The sequence below is a fragment of the Dreissena polymorpha genome, chromosome 15, assembly GCF_020536995.1.
Source record: "Dreissena polymorpha isolate Duluth1 chromosome 15, UMN_Dpol_1.0, whole genome shotgun sequence".
Classification (NCBI taxonomy): Eukaryota; Metazoa; Mollusca; class Bivalvia; order Myida; family Dreissenidae; genus Dreissena; species Dreissena polymorpha.
Genome location: NC_068369.1, coordinates 15989876 through 16013831, shown reverse-complemented (window position 1 = coordinate 16013831; position 23956 = coordinate 15989876). Strand labels below are relative to the sequence as shown.

At 37.2% G+C, this 23956-nt stretch overlaps 1 protein-coding gene across 3 annotated transcripts in view; it reads left to right on the top strand.

The window, feature by feature from the left end:
• The first annotated feature begins 3313 nt into the window (after nucleotides 1-3313).
• Nucleotides 3314-23956, top strand: part of LOC127861245 (ammonium transporter Rh type A-like) — a 42928-nt gene continuing 22285 nt past the window's right edge. Inside the window, exon 1 of one of the 3 annotated variants that reach the window (XM_052399657.1) lies at nucleotides 3314-3816. In XM_052399657.1, coding sequence (XP_052255617.1) covers nucleotides 3654-3816 — 163 coding nt within the window. In that variant the 5' untranslated portion in view covers nucleotides 3314-3653. Of the gene's footprint in view, nucleotides 3817-23183; nucleotides 23211-23956 lie in introns of those variants that run through there. The other 2 variants (XM_052399656.1, XM_052399658.1) reach the window with 2 other exon arrangements.

Here is a 23956-nt window from a genome sequence, read left to right as displayed (position 1 = left end):
GATCGAACACCGAAAGCGCTCGCCAAGGCTCGCGCTTCCGGCGTTCTAAGCCTCGCATTAACTTCTCTGTATTCAACGCTAACCTAGTATTATCTAGTATTCCCGTAGGGTTTGTCTTCCACCGTTCCTGCTGCATATAGTTATCGCAAGATATCCAAACCCATTTGTCGAGCTCGATTGGTCATTGACGTCTCGTGTACTACTTAAATGCACACCGGGTTCACTTAAGTACATGTGCTTTTAAATGTTACCCGCAACGGAAACGGACTAAAACGTACCCGGGAACTCTTACGCTAAATTGGTCGTTGTCGGCTTCTTTCTACAAATTTATTATGTTCATATCAATGTCAATATTTTGGAAAATTGACTCTATATTATCGAAACTCATACTAAAAAACAGAATGTTGAGGTAGGGATTGTGTTCAAAGAGAATTGTGTTTGGTATTCCGTAGCGCGTTTTACGACATCGGATTTTGGGCGGCAATAAAACTTGGGTACAGTCTTAATTAACCTGGTGCGTTTAAGTCTATTTTCCCAACCCGGGGTAGATTTAAGTATACTTAAGAGAACCTGGTGTATATTTAAGTAATACCCGAGCCGACAATGACCAATCGAGCAATGGTCGACAGCTACGCCTTTAAACAGAAACGCGCGACCTAAGTTAACACTTTAATGCCCTTGGTAAAACAAGTGAATTTTAATGGTGCTTAAAATAAGTGAATATAAGTGAATGCCTGTCCAACATGTGTACCACTTAAGAAATGGTAAACAATACAGGACCGGTCACCCGTAGAACATGAAATGGGTCAAAGCAGATGAACAAGTTTTGATGTATGTATGAGGGATTAATTGGCGGTCACTAATGGACGGAGAGCTCTTAGTGGTGTTTACTAGTTCTTATTTTTGACGAGTGGCTGGGAGGTCACTTCAAGGACATAAATATTAGTGTATTTGGTCTATTGATTTGTATATTACCTTTATAATTATTCTTTTGATGATTTTTATACATATAATGGTTTTGGAAATTGCATATATTAACTTCCAAAACAAAAAGTCTGTCTCTTCCTGAAATCGTACACAGTTTCAATAAGGAATATCTCCAGAATTTGTTTTCAGTAAAAAATATACAATTCATTTCCGGCCATACATTGTTATGTCACATTTTAATATGATACATTAATCAACAGTATAATAAAGTTCTACGAAAAGGTAGCTATCAACTTTTCAATAAAAAGTCTGAAATCATACTAAGTTGCTCCTATGGGCATCTCCGGAGCTATTTCAGAGGAATCTCACAAAGTTTACTTCAGACTGCGTATTTTGATTTCGCCTTTACAAATATCCTTTATGGTTGTCACTCCATAAAGAAATGATTACTTTTTAGGCCAAGGCAGTACAGAAAGGTGTACTTTTAATAGAACTAACTCGGCCTTAAATATTATTTATGTCGCTTAACATTGCCGCAGAGACACATATACATGTCGTTATTTTATTTATTTATTGTTTCGCGTATGTTCAATTCTTATGTGCGGTCGCGTGTGTTCAATTCTTATGTGCGGTCGCGTGTGTTCAATTCTTATGTGCGGTCGCGTGTGTTCAATTCTTATGTGCGGAGTCCTAATATGTTGCTTATTGTGACCAAGCGGGTGTTCACGCTGAAGTCTCGCGTTTAATGCCAGGTAACAGAGGGTCGCGAGAGAAAACGAGTTCTCCCGCAGTAGAACATTTATGTTTACAATATGTGTTAAGGTCACAATATGCTAAATATACCAACAAATTCAATGTAAAAGCAATAACTAACAAAAAATAAAGTCAAAATTTTGCGCGTAGACACCCTCATGAAATACTTTTTCTCAAGCCGAATTGAAGTGTGTCTTCAAATAAATGACGTTCCATTTTTAGAGGGTATAGAATTGAACACCAAAAGTATTTAGTATACTGTAACCTATATTATATGCCCCTTTCATTAAACAGAAATTCTGAATAAAACCCCTTCGTTTAAATGTCATTCAACTTCAATTCAATGCGGCGCACACTAAATTACTCGAAATTAAAACCTTTAAACCTAAACTATTCATCATCCGCGATTAAAATCGTACCCCTTTTGTTGATCGGTTCAACACAGATTTTCTCACAGTAAGAAAACTAGCAGGAGGCGATTTTTTTTTAATTTTACATGGATATATATTTGCAGATAAATATAGAACTTAATCTTATTTTTTGCTCATAAACTCTTCATATTTTTAGCGAAGTTTTGAGTTATTTAAACAATTATAAATGTGTTCTCTGTCCATAGAAATAACCGCGGGTATCATGTTAGCGGAATATCTAATTTATACGTATTCGCATGTTGAAGATAGATATTCACTGATGTCAAATGTGTTTAAATAAGACTGAAAAATACTCCAATAATTGATATTAAATATCCTTTTTCTTTACGAATTCGTATTTAAGTTTCATTAATAATTGAGTCGCGTTCATAGAAAACCGGGCTTAATACAGTTGCTAAAATGTCGTCCCATATTAGCCTGTGCAGTTCGCACAGGCTAATCAGACACGACACTTTCCGCTTACATGTTTATGGAATTTTTCATCTAAAGGAAGTCCCTTCAAAACGAAGTCCAGTCTAGTCGAATGTGTCGTCGCTGATTAGAGCTTGTGCGAACTGCACAGGCTAATCCGGGACGACTCTATACGGAAATGCATAAAGCCATTTTTCCCAGATCGAAGCTCAATTAAAAACGTTACTGGTAACTTAAAGTTTTACAGCATGAAGACTTTAAGCACCCACCTGTATTTACGGAAATACCCTGCAATTTATATCTGAAAGTAATACTATTTAGATATTTATGTATGTATCCAATTTTACAAAATACATTAATGCATTTTATACGTTTCATTCGCTATGGTAATGCTAACTTGTATGTTGTTGTTTTTTTATTGTTTAAATACACGTGCGTTCGTTTGTTATTCATTCATCACTCTCATTCGCTTGATTCATTCGTTCCTTCATTCATTCAATATTTATTTATAAACCCAAATACTTAATCGTTTATATTTTCAACTATTTCCTGTTAAAGTATTGTAATAGTACAGTGTAATTCTCTTCTTTTAAAGTTAAAGAACTTTTTACAGAGCGTAGGTAGTAAGTTGGTTTGTTAAGTAGTTTCTGATGTTTGATTGGTTGGAAGCATTGCACTCCCGCCTCTGATTGGCTACTTGAAATCTTCCGATCGAATGCGCCTTCTTGTGAGTATCCGCTGTGGCTGTGTTAGTCTAATATTTCAGAGCGTATTGTTAGTAGGCGATCGTTATTTGACTATCGTTTCTTCTATTGAAGTTAAGTTCATATTGTTGGCTTTTATCGATCCTGATAAAACCAGATCGACCTTAACAGTGTGCAAGGTTTAACAAAACAAAAACAATGATTAACACTAAAAACCTTAAAGGTGCTTAAAAATTTAAAACGCAAACGAAATTTAAAATATAAATTGAACAATACAAACGGTGCATCTTCAACGCAAATAATTGATAAGTGTGGATTATACAGAATTCAGACGTAGATGTGCGCTAAATAAATAACTTTATAAAAATAACTACATAATATACGTTTGTTTTCGTTCATTTGACCTAAGCAGATTTTTTTTACAAAAATGGTGAACTGGTTTCGTTTCAAATTTGGAATCACAGCACTGGTGGTTCAGTTGTTTTTTATCCTGATGTTTGCGTGGTTGGTGGAATATGAGCACGATTATGGAAACGTGGAAGCGCCGATTAACGGGAATCACACATCGGAGACCGGACGTCTGTACCCACGTGAGTATGCGTAAACATGTTTGTTTCCCCGACACTATTTTTTTCAAAGACGTTTCTTAAGCATTAGCGTGCAAACTGGAGTTTTCGATCGCCATATCACGTGTTTTATTCAAAGAAAAATTTTGTAAAAGGGGTTTCATTCAACAACCTTGTTTTGAAGTTGGAAAGAACTAGGAATTGGATAGAATATTCGATTATTTGAACATTCTGAAATGATATTAGAAAATTTGTGTACCATTATTCGAATATATATTCAAATATATTTGAATATTCCACTAAACAAAACTTTGATTCAAATGTCCGCACTTACGAACGTCCGGAACAAAAAAGTGTTTCTAATTGCCATAATTACCACCATGCATCGTATCTGTATTGTAGTCATTTTTGCGGTCATATTTGAAAAAGATAATTGATTAGTACGCCCTTCATGTGTCACTTAAAATGTTTTACTTTTATCTGGTATAAGACATTTCCGGTATACATATTACCGTTATCATTGTTTTTCTATACTCAAATAGTTGCGTGTAACCTTCGTCTCGCGCGCGTGAAAAAATTCGGGAAACGAATTGTTCATTGCTTTAGTTTAATAGTAGTAAGAATCTAAATTGCATATTTATCTGTAACAAATAGCCAGTAAGAAATGAACGTTCTTGACTCTAAATAAATTGATACTTTACTGCAAACAATTGTAAGTGGTTAATACTTGACTAAGTAAATCCGATAAGATGACATACCCTGTAAGTATGTGGATAGAGCAATTAACCCATTTATGCCCAGGGGACTCTCCCACACTTCTTAATTGGATCAATTTATTTCCAAAACTAGGGGTGTCTGGTATATTTATTTCTATATTTAGAATATTTGTTACGGAAATTTCTTTAAGCAAACAACGCAGACCCAGATGAGACGCCGCGTTATGCGGCGTCTCATCTGGGTCTACGTTGTTTGCAATGTCCTTTTTCAGGACGCTAGGCATAAATGGGTTAAAGTTATTGTCATTTTAAAGGTAAGGCAAATTGGGTTGCATCTGTTGTCTTTATGGCGAAACACTGAACAGTGATTAACATGTCGATTGTGTTCGGCACTATATTGAACCCTGTGTATTAACACCGTGGCAAAGTGAAAGCTAAAGCTATTGAAGACACTAACTTTCCGCAGTTACCCTCCAGCATGCCAATTACTTACTAGTTAATTGATGGCAGCTGTTATCCAAACAATATCCAAGTCATCAGCACTAAACCAAAATGCGACTTTGCACATAATCTTTTTTGGGGGAGATTATTTGCATTAAGATCGAAGATTCGAATCGGGATTTCTAATTCGATTATTCGACATAATTTTCGAATTTTCGCTTACGGCCCTAGTAAGTACATGTACTGATTGTTTCCACTTACCGGACTGACACTTATTGTTGGTACCGTACCCTCAACTTTGTGAGGCATTCAAGATAGAGTTTTCGATAATTTGCAATGAATCAAGTTTATCCAACAAAGACATATCTAATGGTGACCTGTCGTTGATCCTCTTCTATTCACATATGTGGGAATAACTTTTATTCAATAAGATATAACGAAACAACGAATGGCCAAAATTAATATTGTTTGTGGAAACAACCAATATATACATGAGCCGCGATTTGGGAAAACGGACTTTATGCATATGAATAGTGTCGGTTCAGATGAGCCTGCGCAGTCCGCACAGGCTAATCAGGGACGACACTTTAAACATAAACTGGATTTTCGTTTAGAAGGGACATCCTAACAACGAAAAATTTCATAAATGCGGAAAGTGTAATCCCTGATTAGCCAGTGCGGATTTCACAGGCTAATCTGGGACGTCACTTTTTGCATACGCACTAAGCCCAATTTTCGCATGTGCGTAAAGTGTCGTCCCAGATTAACCTGTGCAGTCCAACAGGCTAATCAGGGACGAAACTTTCCGCCTTAATTGGATTTTTGCTAAGAAGAGACTTTATTTAAACGAAAATGTCATAAAAGCGGAAAGTTTCGTCCATGATTAGCCTTTGCGGACTGCACAGGCTAATCTGGGACGACACTTTACGCACAAGCATTATGCCCTGTTTTCTCAGAACGCGGCTTATATGATCACCACATCGGATTATTGGTTGTGAATATTTCTGGGATAAGTCTTAAGTTCAAACAGACCTCAGTACTTTGCATTGACCGTTCAAAGGCGGAGATCTCTGTTTTATCATTTTATGTTTCAAGTTTGTGTTCTGTTAAAATAAAATAAGTGAATTTAGAAACGAATTTCTGTCATGATATAGTTTATGGAGTTTCGTTGTTTTTGATTTTTTACAAGAAATGACCTATGCGGATACAAACATATTTCAACAGAACAAAGACGATAACAGGCAATACAAAGTTCCTTTACTTTTTATGCCCCGGATCGAATGATCGGGGGTATATTGTTTGTCTGTCTGTCTGTCATTGTGTGTGTCCGTCACAAAAATTAAACCTTGGTCATAACTTTTGAAATATTGAAGATAGCAACTTGATATTTGGCATGCATTTGTATCACATGGAGCTGCGCATTTTGAGTGGTGAAAGTTAAGGTCACCCTTCAAGGTCAGTGGTCAAATATATGCCTTCAACGCGGCACAGTAGGGGGCATTGTGTTTCACAAACACAGCTCTTGTTTTCTAATAACATGTATATGTTTGTCGATGCTCTTATGATATTTAATAGGTTGTTCTGTTACTGGTTATAGCATACATACATATTTAACAGATAATCATTATGATAAATGGCATCATTATGAGCAAAAAAATCATATTGATTGCATTTATAAATGCGTGTCAATGAATGAAAGTTCGTGGTTTTACAATAATATCCGGTAAATAGTGATTGATTGGTCTACGTTCCTTTGCCATGGAAGTGCATCGCTCTTGAAAAACGGGGCTGAATGCAAGTGCGTCATGTCCCAGATAAGCATGTGCAGTTCGCACAGAATAATTAGATACAATACTTCCCTTTTTATGGTATTTTCATTTAACCCTTTGAGTGCTGGAACCGAATTTTGAAGGCCTTTGCAAACAGTTTGGATCCAGATGAGACGCCACAGAAAAAAATCGAAGAAAATGCTAATTTTAGAAATTCAGCAGAAGACATTTTAGCAGACGACAAATTTCCCAGCATGCAAAGGTTTAAAGAAAGTGTATTCTCAGCGAAAATCAAGTATAGGCGGAAAGTGTCGTCCCTGATTAGCCTGTGCGGAATGCACCGGCTTATATGGAACACTTTACAAACTTGCATTTAGCCTCGTTTTCCCAGAGCGAGACTCATATGGTATGCATGTGTTTTATGTCGGGAATATTAAACCATTTATGCCCAGTGGACTCTCCCATCCTTCTAAATTGGATCAATTTATTTCGAAAATTAGGGATGTCTAGTATACTTATTTCTATATTTAGAATATTTATTACTGAAAATCCTGTTAGCAAACAGCGAAGACCCAGATGAGACGCCGCATCAGGCGGGGTCTCATCTGGGTCTACGCTGTTTGCAATGTCCTTTTTTCAGGACGCTAGGCATAAATGGGTTAACTTGATCATTTACCAATTAAAGATAATAGGTAAACCAGATAAACATATTCGCTTGCTTTGCCATTTAAACTGCTTATACGCATTCTGATAGCGCTCAAAATTATGATGACCCATATAGTTTGTTATGTCTTGATTTTGTTAGTTAAACAAAATAAAGCATCATAAAAGCTTTTCTGTATGATACCAACCTTTTGCAATGAAAGGAACAAATAAGCAATATAATTATCGACAAAGTTTAAAATTAACAATAGAGATTTACGAGTACCTAAATAGATAAGGCACAACAGTTGGATAAACAGCTCATGCCTTTAATGATATGATCTATGACTGTCAATGTATATTAGGTTTGTTATTCAAATTGGAAAAATAGATACTTAGACATTCCCCATTAGCCGTAAAAAGCCAACACAATTTACACCTATTCAAGGTTTATGTCACTGTTTCCTGTATGTAGAAGGTATAAAAAGGCTCCTATTTAAAGAGGTCGTATTATGCACATTTTAAACTGTTACAAATGCGATAGTTTGATATAAATCTGCAAATTATGTTGCATATTAATCTGCATATTGGATCGTGTTACAAATAAGTCTGAATCGTTCCGGCCGCTCTGGTTTAACCCATGTATGCCTAGTGGACTCACCCATCCTTTAAAATTTGATCAATTTATTTCCGAAATTAGGGATGTCTAGTATATTTATTTCTATATTTAGAATATTTCTTAAAGAAATTCCTTTAAGCAAGCAGCGCAGACCCTGATGAGACGCCGCATCATGCGGCGTCTCATCTGGGTCTACGCTGTTTGCCAAGGCCTTTTTTCTAGACGCTAGGCATAAATGGGTCAAATTTGCATGTTGGGTATACGCATTTGTCTTCTGAATCTGTATTGAATCGGATTAAAGTGTCATTTTAAAAGTTGATTTTAACACGACAATTTGTCCGCTTTGTCGTCCATTACACAAACATTTACCTGTTTCTTTTTTTTTGGTGTGGTTGTTTAGCACAGAATCTGCTAGTATATGGGGTTTTCGTTTCATAGACATGCTATCAAATTGCTAATGCATCAATGCCTGCCTACTAAATGAAGCGTCGTATCAAATGGCATATTCGTTGCAAATAGTATTCGTCCATCGATTTTTTTCTAATAATAAATTGAAGACTTGTATTGATAATTTGTAGTTCGTTCTTTTTTTAAGTGTCAAATAAAAGAATGCACATCCCTCTGCTGCATTAAAAAACACCAACATTATAAATTTCAGTTTGACATTAACTAGCATTAACTAGAAAATTGTTCTACAGCATCAAATTACAATGTTTGGGTATAGTACAACGATAAATTATTAATTTTTTTTTGCATATCACATTTGAGCTCGAATGATATTAATGTCGAATTGACGTGTAGTATCAAATTCATCATACATTGTTTGCAAATTACATATCCACGTGGAAAAACAATTTCTCTGAAAATGAATCATTAATGTTTCATTGCCGCAACTAACTAATGCCATACATAACATTGAATATTGCTTCAAGACGTCACATTGGGAACATTCATCGCGAATTAATAACAATACCGTTATTACATACTGTAAGTACAAAATGTATTGCGAATTTCATTATCACTGTTATTGAAAAATGCATTTTACATTTAGTGCAGTTGATTGCATTTAGTTTATTTTTTTGTATTGCAAAATACATTAAATTTATGGAATAGTCTTCAATGACGAAGATGCAGATTTTTCAGTTGTATTAAAGAACAATCAGATGCAAAAGTATTTAACTGAGATAAATAGGTAAGCAATGAAGCATTATTGTAAAAACTAAGCGTTGCGTGAGACCTCAACATTCATGTTAACCTGAAATCGTAATCAAGAATTCGATCAAAAGTTCATATTGTAGAATATAAGAATGAAAACTTCATAAATCCCTAAACCTAAAGATGGATTTACGAAACCATGTACAAGGGGGCGGGGTATTGAAACGGACTATACGAATAATAAATTCAATCGCAATAACCCGAAGTAAAGGTATTGTAACATTTACGTTACTTTATCTCATTATATTTTATCTATGTGTAACCCAGTCGTCCGTGTGAAGTGTATCCTCAGATAATCAGGGTAATTCAAAGACCACACCTGACATTGTTAACTGCGCTGTAACACGCATATATGTACATGATAGGCCTCCGCGGGGCATTATAGATGGCTGTTTGTCTCAATTTACCACATATTGACCTTTTAATGTGATACTTCTCAACAATCTGTGATCTTTTGTTGATAAACTACGAAAAAACAAATCACTTGAGAGTGCTTTCAAAAGTCAACCCGCCAAATTTAAAAGCGCACATTATGTGTACCTCTTTAACCACCTGTTTTGCAAGTTGTTCACAGATTTTTCGTCAGCTGCGTTTACATAACAACAGGAGAATTAAATCAACTTTCGGCTTTGCCCGATCAATTTAATGCGGAGAGGCCCTTATTGGTCAGTACTATCTCGTAAACTGGAGTCGATACTTAGCTGTCAGGTAAGTGCAGTGGTTGGTTCACCCGCTTCTCACCTAGGCGACCTGAGTTCAATCCCTACACCCTTCGTATGTGAGCTTGTAGTTGCCATGCCGGACAGGTGCACTTTCCCCAGGGTTCTCCGAGTTCCCTCCCCACACAACATAAGACCACACCAAAATTGAATATCTTTCAGTTTAATATTTTAATGTATAGATTTTATTTTATAATCGTCATAAAATGGGAAACACATGGTTGCCCATTCCATTCAAAGGGACAGATTGTCGGAAGGACATTTTTGCAAGTTTTTGTCGCAGAATAAAAAAAATATATATATAACATTGTACATCAGATGGAAAAATTATACTTGTTCAACTTTACATTCGTATATGAGTAATCATCAATCAAAATTTATAATATTTTGGGACCCTACAAGCGCGCAACGATCGTATGATTTGGATTGTTCCTGAAGTATTTGTGACAATACGTGGATTGCTTCGAACTAGTGTAAAATACAATTATTGAGGTTACAAAACGGTTGGTTAATGGATACAGCGATAACGTTTTTGGGTGATCTTATGCATTTTCTTTCTTAAATTATATTTTTGTTTTAAACTGATCTTTTTAGTTCCGATATTTAAATGTATTCATTCAAAACATTTACATACGGAACTTCAAAAAATCTGTGAACAAATTCCATTAAATTTATTTTAAGTTATTGGACGCACGACACTACAGTAAAAGGAAGGCGATATGAAAATTTGTTGCGATTTGTAAAAAAAACTGTCTGTATTGACTCTTACCAAACTATATGCTCTGCAATATGTATACGTTAAAACGACCTTGAACGGACCTCTGGGTATTAAAGAATGAGACGCACATTTTTCCGCTGAAAAATATCCTACATGTTTATACCCTGATCTCTTTTCGTGGTCAGATTTTAATGATATACTAGTATTCGACTACCAACCGAAAACAGTCAATATAATCATCCTACCCGCAGGACATAGAAAATAAGCCGTGTGTAACTTTAAACTATGAATTGTGATTACAATCTTATTTTTGAGTTGATTTTCTTCCTCCAAGTTTTTGAATTTGAATGAAATGCTTAAAGTAATAAGATTGTTTAGCCACTAATCTTTAACTCGGTACAGGTCACATTTGTGTTGTGGGTCGCAAATAATAACCTTTGACCAGTACACAAGGGATTAAACGGCATGGCTTTTATTTAAACGCATTTTGAATAGCTTTTAGCAGTATTTTGTCAACAATGATATGAGTATTTCTGAGTAAGTGTTATGTTGAGGTAAATATTGTTACGCATTTATGTTGTTACATCGCTCATGCACTATTAAACGAATTTCAACAGGTTATTTCTTAGATTTATTTGAAGAGAAAAAATAGGGCGTAGTTAGCTGTTTAAGGTTAATAGATATGTCTACCGAAAGTGACCGAATAGAAAATTATAAAGAAACATTATTTATTCGGTTGATTGTTCGCTTAACACGCAGTGCCACGATGTAAATAAATGACATTTCTGACCGTTATAACAGTACATAAACTATTGCTGTGTCATTGTTTACTAAGTTCACAAGGAAAGAAAACAGGTATGAAATATTCGAGTAACTATGTCGGCACACAGTTTGAAATTTAAATCACCGTACACAGTTTGGGTTGCCCGACATGGGAACAGTCCCATATAATTTACGGTAAACACATCGGTAAAGACAATTGTATTCTGTTTAATAGGCCATGTCCTTATAGGGGTCTCCATGCCCCCCCCCCCCTGGGATTAATTTTCACCTATACCAAGTTGTTCAGTAACTCAAGTAAGTATATTTTTTCAGTTGTCCTCAAAGATAAACTCAAGTGAAAGTGTTCATATCAACCAGTTTCCATGGCAACCGCCACTCAAAATTGAAAAACGGACCAGGGCGACTATATAACATCATTATTATATTATATCTTATCGTAATACAAACAAATAAGTGTTAAAAAAAAGGCTACACATTGTACTTCATTTTAAAGACCAAATTATATATTTATCTCATTTGCATATTCATGAATATTAATGAGAAACTAACAAAATCGCGAAAAATTACTATTTATGATCATAACTACTAGTATGTTACTATACAATCAAATTTGATGAATTTGGGTCTATACCTAGGTTTTAAGGGGCAAATAACACATAAAGATCATCGGAGCTTGTTGAAGTTTACAATTGGACACACAAATCCAACATGGCGTCCAAAATGGCCGCCAAGATGGCCGCCAAAACCTATAAATGATCATAACTATGTAAATATGCACTAAAATTTGATTATTTTTGGTGGCTATACAAAGGTAACTGGTTTCAAGGGCTAAACAACACATTAAGATTATCAGACATTGTTTAAGCTTATTATATTACACACAAATCCAACATGGCGTCCAAAATGGTTCCAAGATGGCAACCAAAACCTGTAAATGATCATAACTATGTAACTATCGACTCAAATTTGATGAATTTGGTGTCTATACCTGGGTTTCAAGTGGCAATAACACATAAAGATCATCATACATTGTTTAAGTTAACAATAGTACACACAAATCCAACATGGCGTCCAAAATGGCCACCAAGATGGCCACCAAAACCTATTTATGATCATAACTATGAAACTATCCACTCGTATTTGATGATTTTGGTGTCTATACCGAGGTTTCGAGGGGCAAAGAACACATTGAGATTGTCAGACATAGTTTAAGTTAGCCTGGATTTTGACAGGAGGATCGATATTTTTCAGCTTCAGGCAACACTGAGTTGGCAGGGAATAATGCCTTTCTTGCATCAGAACAAAATTCTTGCCAATGAATAATTATGAACAATGGGGACAAAGCGTGCATTCTGTCAACAAAAGCCTTAGTTTGCAACCTTGCAACAACTGTACACCATTGTAACGTTTCACCAACCCTTGTATTGGAAGGCTGCCGCAATCATCATTGATGCGCCACAAAGTAGTTGAAAATATTGTTCAAAATTTGGGATGTTTCATAAACGTGTGAACTTGTGGGGGGGGGTGGGGGGCAAGGATCCCTCATGGAAGAAACTGCTCTCAAAACATACTTGAGGCTGTCTATGGAGAAAATGCAATTGTGCACATTTTGACACGAAAAACTGTCCAGGGCTTCACGGGACCATGTTCTTGTTTAAAAAGTGCATACACAACCAGGACCCAGGAAGATCCAGACATTCAGATACTTCTGGATAATGCCAAGGATTTGTACTCTAACAACTCTAGCAGATGATACATGTTATGCAATTTTGATCAAACTCGAGAGAGCTACAGAGAAGAAGAAACATGAACTTGCAATGACCTCAAAGACACGCATAGTATGGCTGAATTATCAGCTAATGATTACAAATTTAAGCATATTGTACTGTGTGTTGGCTGAGGCATTAGCAGGCAGTGTCCGATATGCTATCCATCGTTGCTGGGTACATTACCTGCAATCTGCTTATTACTACATGTATCTGCAGCAAATAAGCAACCTAGAGGAAACGCACCCGAATGTTTATCGAAAGTTTGGTATTGGTTTTCACGTTGTTCGTAGGAAAAATCTGTGCTGGGCTGGGCTAGGATGTGATCTTGTCATTGAGCAAACATTAATGATGTTTTTATAGAGCACAAATGGTCTAACCCGCGGCAGTGGAATGACCGAGGAAATGCAAACCCCTTGAACCCTATCTGCAATATTCGAGCACAACAGTGCGATGCAGGATTTTACAGAATTTACCTTTACTACAAGTCGAAAACACAAAGACTCAACTGAGGCGTGCACCAAATGGGACTCTTCTGATCTAGAGAACATGCAGACACAGATTACAACCTGCTCACCATACACAGCTGACCTTAGTCTGAGAAACATGGTCAATGGGATAGTGGCTGGGTCAGATATGAATGGTCGTGCAATTGAGGCGGTTTGGAAAACGATCATACGAGATATCATAGGAAAATCAGTGTTGCTTATAAATTTACAAGAAAATACAGAGCCAAAGCTAATGGGAATAGCTTGGCTGTTAAGATCGCTTCTGACTGTGCTTTTTATCCTGCTCTTCTGTTCCAGCGTTTCCTGGTGGTCAAAATTTGGAGATGCTTCAGTCGTATTGTCTTATGAACTGAGCTTCCATCCTGCTGCTTTCTTTGAAGCTAAGAACATACTTTGTACAGCAGATAAGCCTCGGATCGCGACACATCATGTGAGGCTGTGATAAACTGTATTCATGAAACAGATGCGTGATGGTGGCAGTTTGCTGCATTGTTGACCATGGAGAAGGGCGACTCAAATAACGCACTAGTCGAGTCTTATGTAGATTCAGAAAAAGGCATTACGGACAAGCGACAGTGGGGTTCGATGGCTACGAAGACGGTCATTATAACAAAAGACACCACGCACCGGAGACGATGAAACAAACGTAAATCATATTGTGAGTTTCAGCAAAGAAACAGAATGCTCATGTAAAAAAGGAAGACTTTTTGACTCGTGATAGAAACAAGGCCAGCATGATTGCTCTGATCCGCACATGTCTGACTAAAGTGGGATGCTATGTTGTTCTGTCTTCAGGGGATGCAGACGTTGAAATTGTTAAATCAACAGTATAACGATCCCGTCGTAGCACCAAAACATTGGTGGACGAGGATACAGATTTGCTCATCCTGATCCTGCATTACTTCGAAAGGGACAATAAGACCATCTACATCCGCTCTAATGTAAATTGATGGTCAAAGGAAGAAAAAGTGTTTAATATTAACCTTTTGTGAGAACTCATGCTTATTCAGGCTGTTATTAATCTTCAATGATTTGCAGCATCGGTAAAAAATGAAGTCTACAGAAGTTGGTAGAACCTGAGCCTATCATGAAGTCATGTGCTATTTCATTCTCTCCTTCAAATGTCGTAAATTGGATTTTATGATTATTCAACTGCTAAGTGATAACCTCAATTCGATTAAAGTGTTTCTTGTCTCCTAAACTATGGCGTTTTACAAAACAACCATAACGTTTGAGTAACAAGTTATGGACGGACTTGTGGTCCATCGTAATGTGTTGAAGGCCATTTTGGACGCCGTGTTGGGTTTCTGTGTAACATAATTAGCTTACATTTTGTCTGATGATTATTGTTGCTCCCTGAGTATAGACATCAAATTCATCAAATTTGAATGGATATATACATAGTTATATTTTATGATCATAAATATGTTTTGGCGGCCATCTTGGCGGCCCTTTTGGATGCTGTCTTGGATTTGTGTGTAATGAAATAAACTTAAACAAAGCCTGGTGATCATTATGTGTCACCTTTGCCACCTGAAACCTATGTATAGACACCAAACTCGTCAAATTTGAGTGGATTGTAACATATTTATAATCATTAATAGGTTTTGGCGGCCACCTTTGCGGCCATTTTTGTTATGATGTTGGATTTCTGTGTAACATAATTAACTTACACTTTGTCTGATGATATAAATGTGTTCTTTGCCCCATGAAGCCTGGATATAGACACAAAATTCATCAAATTTAAGTTGAAAGTTGCATAGTTCTGATCATAAATAGGTTTTGGCGGCCATCTTGGTGACCATTTTTGACGCCATGTTGCATTTGTGTGTACTTTATTAAACTTAACCAATGTCTGATGATATAAATGTGTTCTTTGCCTCCTGAAAACTGGGTATAGACATAAAATTCATCAAATTTGAGTGGAAAGTTACACAGTTATGATCATACATAGGTTTTGGCGGCCATCTTGGCGGCCATTTTTGACGCCATGTTGGATTTTGTATACTATATTTAACTTAAACAATGTCTGATGATCATTAATGTGTTCTTTGCCCTTGAAACCTAGGTATAGCCACCATATTCATCAAATTTGATTGTATAGTTACATAGTTATGATCATAAATAGTATTTTTTTCCAGATATTGTCAGTTTCTCATTAATATTCATGAATATGCAAATGAGATAAATATATAATTTGGTCTTTAAAATAAAGCACAATGTGTAGCCGTTGTTGGAACACTAATTTGTTTGTATTACGATAAGATATATTATAATAATGATGTGATATAGTCTCTTTGTCCGTTTTCCAATTTTGAGTGGCGGTTGCCATGGAAACTGGTTGTTATGGACACTTTAACTTGAGTTTATCTTTGAGGACAAATGAAAAAATATACTTACTTGAGTTACTGAACAACTTGGTATAGGTGAAAATTAATCCCAGGGGGGGGGGGTTGCATGGAGAGCCCTATTGGAACATGGCATATAACAGAGGTAGAATACAGTGCAGAATTTATGCCCGTAAAAGGTGCAATTGGATATAATGCAATCAGATACGTTATAGCGTCCAAATTAATTCTGACATTAAAATACGACATTCTAGACTGCATAGCGAGATTACCTATTGACATCTGCTCGTTCGTCTTGCGTAATCAACACGCTGAAAGCATCATAAGCCTATTGGTGAGAAAAAAGCGACTTAGTTCTCTTACCTGTCTTTTACATAAACAATGGATAAATTGAAGCAAGGCTTTTCTTTCAATATATATACACTTTTTTTTATTTCAACTTTCTGTACGCGATCAAAGCGATTTTCACATTGTCAAAATTACCAATAAAATCCTAAATATTTTATCGAATTTGGCCTAACAAAGGTTATCTGCAATGTGAGCTTGTAAGAGAATATAATGAGCTTGCGCACATCATGTAATGTACTGGGACACACAAAACACTCTTTAAATACGATATGTTGTTATGGAAATAAAATTGATATGAAATGGGTATCAATTCGGTCCCCAGGTGATTTGCTTTTCGGACATATTTGTTTAATTAAATAGCTTGATTTCTAGCGTTACATCCAAGCAACCCTCATATGGGTTGTGTCGCCCAAAATATATTGTTCAACAAAACAACACTCATATCTCCAGCCAGAGTCCACTATCCCTATAAAACAGAAATCGTCCGACCAAAATACAAAATCTCATTAAAATAAGATTAAATATAAAGATTTGGTTAAATCGATTAAGACGGTAGAGAATCGTCGTAAATAAGCCTGTGAAGTCCGCACAGCTGATCGGGACGACACTTTCCTCTGTTATGGTATTTTTAGTTTAAAGGAGTATCGTTTGAACGAGAAGCCAGTTTAGGCGGAAAGTGTCGTCCGTGATTATTTTGTGCGGACCAAGAAGAGTCCGATTTGTCGTTACCCCGACACGACTTAGAAACGTCCTCTATGTCGATACCCCGACAGTACTTAAAATTGTACGCTATCTCGTTACCCCGACACGACTTAGAAGAGTCCGCTATATCGTTACCCCGACACGACTTAGAAGAGTCCGCTATATCGTTACCCCGACATTACTTAGAAGAGTCCGCTATGTCGTTACTCCGACACGACTAAGAAGAGTCCGCTATATCGTTATCCCGACACAACTAAGAAGAGTCTGCTATATCGTTACCCCGACACGACTTAGAAGAGTCCGCTATATCGTTACCCCGACACAACTAAGAAGAGTCCGCTATATCGTTACCCCGACACGACTTAGAAGAGTCCGCTATATCGTTACCCCGACACGACTTAGAAGAGTCCGCTATATCGTTACCCCGACACAACTAAGAAGAGTCCGCTATATCGTTACCCCGACACAACTTAGAAGAGTCCGCTATATCGTTACCCCGACACGACTTAGAAGAGTCCGCTATATCGTTACCCCGACACGACTTAGAAGAGTCCGCTATATCGTTACCCCGACACGACTTAGAAGAGTCCGCTATATCGTTACCCCGACACGACTTAGAAGAGTCCGCTATATCGTTACCCCGACACGACTTAGAAGAGTCCGCTATATCGTTACCCCGACACGACTAAGAAGAGTCCGCTATATCGTTATCCCGACACAACTAAGAAGAGTCCGCTATATCGTTACCCCGACACGACTAAGAAGAGTCCGCTATATCGTTATCCCGACACAACTAAGAAGAGTCCGCTATATCGTTACCCCGACACGACTTAGAAGAGTCCGCTATATCGTTACCCCGACACAACTAAGAAGAGTCCGCTATATCGTTACCCCGACACGACTTAGAAGAGTCCGCTATATCGTTACCCCGACACGACTTAGAAGAGTCCGCTATATCGTTACCCCGACACGACTTAGAAGAGTCCGCTATATCGTTATCCCGACACAACTAAGAAGAGTCCGCTATATCGTTACCCCGACACGACTTAGAAGAGTCCGCTATATCGTTACCCCGACACAACTAAGAAGAGTCCGCTATATCGTTACCCCGACACGACTTAGAAGAGTCCGCTATATCGTTACCCCGACACGACTTAGAAGAGTCCGCTATATCGTTATCCCGACACAACTAAGAAGAGTCCGCTATATCGTTACCCCGACACGACTTAGAAGAGTCCGCTATATCGTTACCCCGACACGACTTAGAAGAGTCCGCTATATCGTTACCCCGACACAACTAAGAAGAGTCTGCTATATCGTTACCCCGACACGACTAAGAAGAGTCCGCTATATCGTTATCCCGACACAACTAAGAAGAGTCTGCTATATCGTTACCCCGACACGACTTAGAAGAGTCCGCTATATCGTTACCCCGACACAACTAAGAAGAGTCCGCTATATCGTTACCCCGACACAACTAAGAAGAGTCCGCTATATCGTTACCCCGACACAACTTAGAAGAGTCCGCTATATCGTTACCCCGACACGACTAAGAAGAGTCCGCTATATCGTTACCCCGACACAACTAAGAAGAGTCCGCTATATCGTTATCCCGACACGACTTAGAAGAGTCCGCTATATCGTTACCCCGACACGACTTACCAAACGTTCTCTATGTCGATATCCGACACAATTTAGAGGAATCCGCAATGTCGTTACCAAGATGCAACCTAGAGAAATCCGCTATGGTTACTAAAACGCAACTTAAAAGAATCCGCAATGTCGTTTCCATGACACGGCATAAAAGAGTCCACATTCTCGTAACCTCGACACGACTTAGAAGAGTCCGCTATATCGTTACCAGGACAAGAATTGAAATGGTCCGCTAAGCATATGATAGCAACACACGATTAGGTGTTTTGATTTATTCTAGGCGAACAAACTGGATAAAAATTACGTTGAAACGACTGTACGGATTGTCAAAACAGCTTTGGAACGAACACCAACCTTGTCAAAATTAGCATAGGAACAATTGTCAGTGATAAAGAAAGCCGGATACCATTCGGGGGAAAGTGTGAGATTCGGGTAGCCATAAAATTGGGTTAATCCCCCCCCCCCGAATTCTTTGCATTTACCGTTCTAAGGGGGGGGGGGGGGGGGTCCCAATGTTAACTAGAAATGGCGCGGCAGAGGCCGACGCGTATTCACATGCCGCATGTTTGACCCAGGGGCGCCCCAGGGTTGGTAATGGGGCCATGCATAGTTCAGATTGACCGTATTGTCATACGAGATGCTTAGTATCAATTTGAAATAAATTGGAGTAGAAATGAAGAAGTTAATGTAAAATAACATAATAAATGAGGGAAAATCTCTGACCCGGCCCTAGCCCAACACCCATAACTTTTGACCCAGGGGTCAGATCAAAATTCCAAATAGTGCACTGTCGCACATATGCTCATAGCTACCATGTGTGTAAGTTTCAATGTTCTAGTGCTAATAGTGTAGGGGGAGATAGTGGCCAGGGCGGATGGACGGACAGACGGCGGAGATAACCACAATATCCCTTCAAAAAGCGTGGGGATAATTATTTTATGTTTCTATTTGTTGTTCAGTTATAAAACACTTTCGCACGAACAAGACATTCGGTCCTGATAGTCTAGTTTGCGGAGTTTAATTTTTTGCTGTATTGCCAGACACGGTCACTGTGCAGAGACACGTATTTAAACAAAAACAAAATGATCATACCGGTAGACAATACGGCGTTTTTTTTAATTGTAATAAGATGTAATTTCGACGCTCGTACACTATTCATTAGGTTTCCACTGTGTATGGTAATAACATAAATGCACGATTAACACATACTGATTGTAATCAAATTTTATTTTATTTTATTTCAGTCTTATCCTTTTACATGTACAACATAGTATATACAACATAAAAAACACATGTATAACAACATCTGTAAATGGCCATTCAAATTTGAATTATAAGCGATTATAAAAAAATAGTGTATATAATAAAGAGAACACATTTATGGTAAAATATAGTACAGGTATTCCGTGAGTGAGTGAGTGAGTGAGTGAGTGAGTGAGTGAGTGAGTGAGTGAGTGAGTGAGTGAGTGAGTGAGTGAGTGAGTGAGTGAGTGAGTGAGTGAGTGAGTGAGTGAGTGAGTGAGTGAGTGAGTGAGTGAGTGAGTGAGTGAGTGAGATTATGTGAATAAGAGTTGTATGAGTGGGGTTTAGGTAGGTGATATGAATACGAGTGAGTAAGTGAGTTAGTGAGTTAGTGAGTGAGTGAGTGAGTGAGTGAGTGAGTGAGTGAGTGAGTGAGTGAGGTGAGTGAGTGAGTGAGTGAGTGAGTGAGTGAGTGAGTGAGTGAGTGAGTGAGTGAGTGAGTGAGTGAGTGAGTGAGTGAGAGTTGGTAGATGTGTGGCTGTTGAGTATTAGTTAGTAATGGTAGAAGAGGGTTTTATTGAGCTATAATGAATTGCGTTTCATTCAGTGACGAAGCCAGTGGTTGAACACTTAAGTTGAGAATGAGTATGTGTTGATTCAATTGTCTTGTTGGTAACATAGTGTATTGGTAGATCAACTACCATTTAACATATGTATGCAATATCAATGTTTATCCCACTTTTACAGCGAATTCGGTTGATTGAAGCTCCGTTTATTAAATTTCATCTATAATCAGCAGCACGTGCTACGTTGTTAGGCTACGTTGTAAACAAATGTAGTTCCTTGTATATAACAACTTAATATTAGATTGATGTTATAAAACTTTTAGATTTGCAATTCAATATGAATAAAGTTATAATTTATAACGCACTGCTCTTTTTCACAGAACGATATTCTGATTTATTATGAATGATTATTTGATCAGCGGTTATTTTTGGAACGCGGAGTAATACACTGACCTTGGTTACACTACATTCATTATCAAAGTAAGACAAGCACTCATGATAACGCGAAATTATCCAGTTTGTACCATTGCTGTACAACAGATCTACATTGTTTGACATGTGGTGGTTGCCATGATAATTCACCATAGAGAGCACTGTTTGGTGTATATTTGCTGAGGTCCCACAGGATATTACTGGCCAAAATGAGCTACCATACAGTTTCTTAAAAACATGGCATGGAACTCCGCCTATAAATTTACATTTGGCAATGAGTAACCCAATGGGCCATGCCTGCACTTTGGGAGACACTTTTAGCAGTAAGATCATAATCAAGGAACTCATTTAATAACAGCCCCAAGTAAGTATACCTGTCAACCACTCTCAACTCATGGGGTCCACATGTGAAATTATATGAAGTTCGGTTGACACATTGTGATCTGAAGTGTATAATATTACTCTTTTCAGGGTTAACATTCATATGATTCTCAGTACACCATTGATATAAATAATCAAGCATAAATTGCAAATCTTCTTCCTTTTCTGCTAATAGAACAATATCATCTGCATATAATGCAATGCATATTTTACTACTATCAAGAGTAACACCTTTATCTTTGTCTTTAATACGTAGAGCTAAATCATGTATGTACAGATTGAATATAAGGGGGGATAACGAGCACCCTGCTTCAAGCCACACTCAACATTAAACAAATCTTTAGATAAACCATTTATTCTAACACATGATGTAACATTACTATATAGAGACTTTAAAGCATCTAAAATCTTTCCTCCTATACCAATATCAAATATTTCTATCTATAAAATCATACGCCTTTTTGAAATCAGTAAAAGCACACAACGTCGATAACTTAAACTTCTTTCATGTCTCAAGAATATTGGTAAGGGTTGAAATCTGATCAATTGCGCTTCTCTTTTTACGAAAACCATTTTGTTCATCAATTATAATATTTTCATTTTCAAACCAATTGGATAATCTGTCATTCAAAATCGAACAATATAATTTATACATTGAGCAAGAAAGATAAAGGATCCCTTGGATCTGACGTATTATTTTTAGGAATATGATTAATAATCATTTTATTCCATTCTGATGGAATAATATCAGCATTAAAACATACGTTATATAAAAATTGTAAAAATGACACAGAATGTATCGGGGTAAGTGTAAGATATCATTTTTATTTCATTAATTAATGCATGCAAATTTTGTATGTTGATGGTTTTACAATACTAGCCGGTAATTAGCATGCCATTATTTCCGAGTCTACGGGGAATAATCATGCATATACGTGACATGCATGTGTTATTTGCTGGGAATTTTAACGTAATATATATTTTATTGTATCTATTTCCGTTTTTTTCCGGTATTGGAAAATAGATCCAATATTGTGGCATATATTTCAATGACGAGCATGAACATGTTTCAAATGTATTTAACCCATTCATGCCCAGTGGACTCTCCCATCCTTCTAAATTGGATCAATTTATTTCCAAAATTAGGGGTGTCAAGTATATTTATTTCTATATTTAGAATATTTCATAAAGAAATTCATTTAAGCAAACAGCGTAGACCCAGATGAGACGCCGCATCATGCGGCGTCTCATCTGGGTTTACGCTGTTTGCAATGTCCTTTTTTCAGGACGCTAGGCATGAATGGGTAAAGCATAATCGGATGCGAAAGTTTTGGGACCGAGATAAACAGGCACGTATTGCAGCTATATTCTATAATCGTAACGTTGTTCGACGACTCGCAAAACCACCCTTACCTGAAATCGTCATCAAGACCTCGATCAAACAGCCATATAGTAGAATTTAAAAATGAAACGTCATCAACAAGCTGAATTGGATCTTATCTTAGTGTAACCTTATCATCCATCAAGTGTAGCCTCTTATTAACGTGGCAATTTAATGGCCATTAAGGGATTGTTAACTGCGCTTTAACATGCATGTATGGTAGGCCCTCGCTGGACATTATAGATGATATTTGTCTCAATTTATTCATATTGACATTTTAATGTGATTCCTCTCGGCAATTTGTGATCTTTGTTGATAAACTACGACAACAAAACACTTCGTGGCCTTAAAAAGGCCAGTCCGGTACCTCCAAAACCGCACATTTTGTCTCGCAATCTCCACGCAGAGTTGTCGTTCCTGGCTCTCACGTACAACATCTGCCATCACAAGAAAATCCCACCAGATTTGGTAGGATTTTATTTTATTGGTTTAAGTATTATATTATAAAAGGTAGTAATATTTTCTGTTGCATTTTGAAAATAGTGTATAAGTTTAGGTTCATAAAAAATAATTACCTAAATTAAAAAAGCAAAAGATAACAACGGATAAATTATTGTACCACTGGCTAGGCTATCATCCTGTGGCAATCTCTTGCACGACGGTTACATTACATTCATGTGTATGTGATAACAAGGAACGACAACTCTGCGTGGAGATTGATCCTGTTGTGTGTTATGAAGGCAGGGATTTGATCCAGCTATGCTGGTTCCCGTCAAATCTCTGCGCGGAGGTTGCAAAAAAAAACGCACATTATGTCTCGCTCTTTTAACAACCTGTTTTGCAAGTTGTTCACCGATATTTTTATTCCCAACTGAACTCACCCAGCACAGGAGAGTTGTTATACTTTCGGCTTTGTCTGATCGACTTTTTGTCTGTGCGGGTCGGTTGCAATAATACGGTGTGACCTTTAATGGTTGGTACTATTTCTTCATTTGGATACCAATCCAATAAAGGGACTGGTTCACAGATTGTCGGAATGGAGATTATTCAACTTTTTGTCACAGATTGAAAAAAAAGAGCGTTGTAAATAAGGGAGCGAAATAATACTTATGTCGTAGACTAATATTAAAATATATGTTTGTTTATGAGCAATCATCACACGACTGTAGAGAAAAGGAGAGGCGCTCCTATTTTTGTTCGATAAGTAAACATCA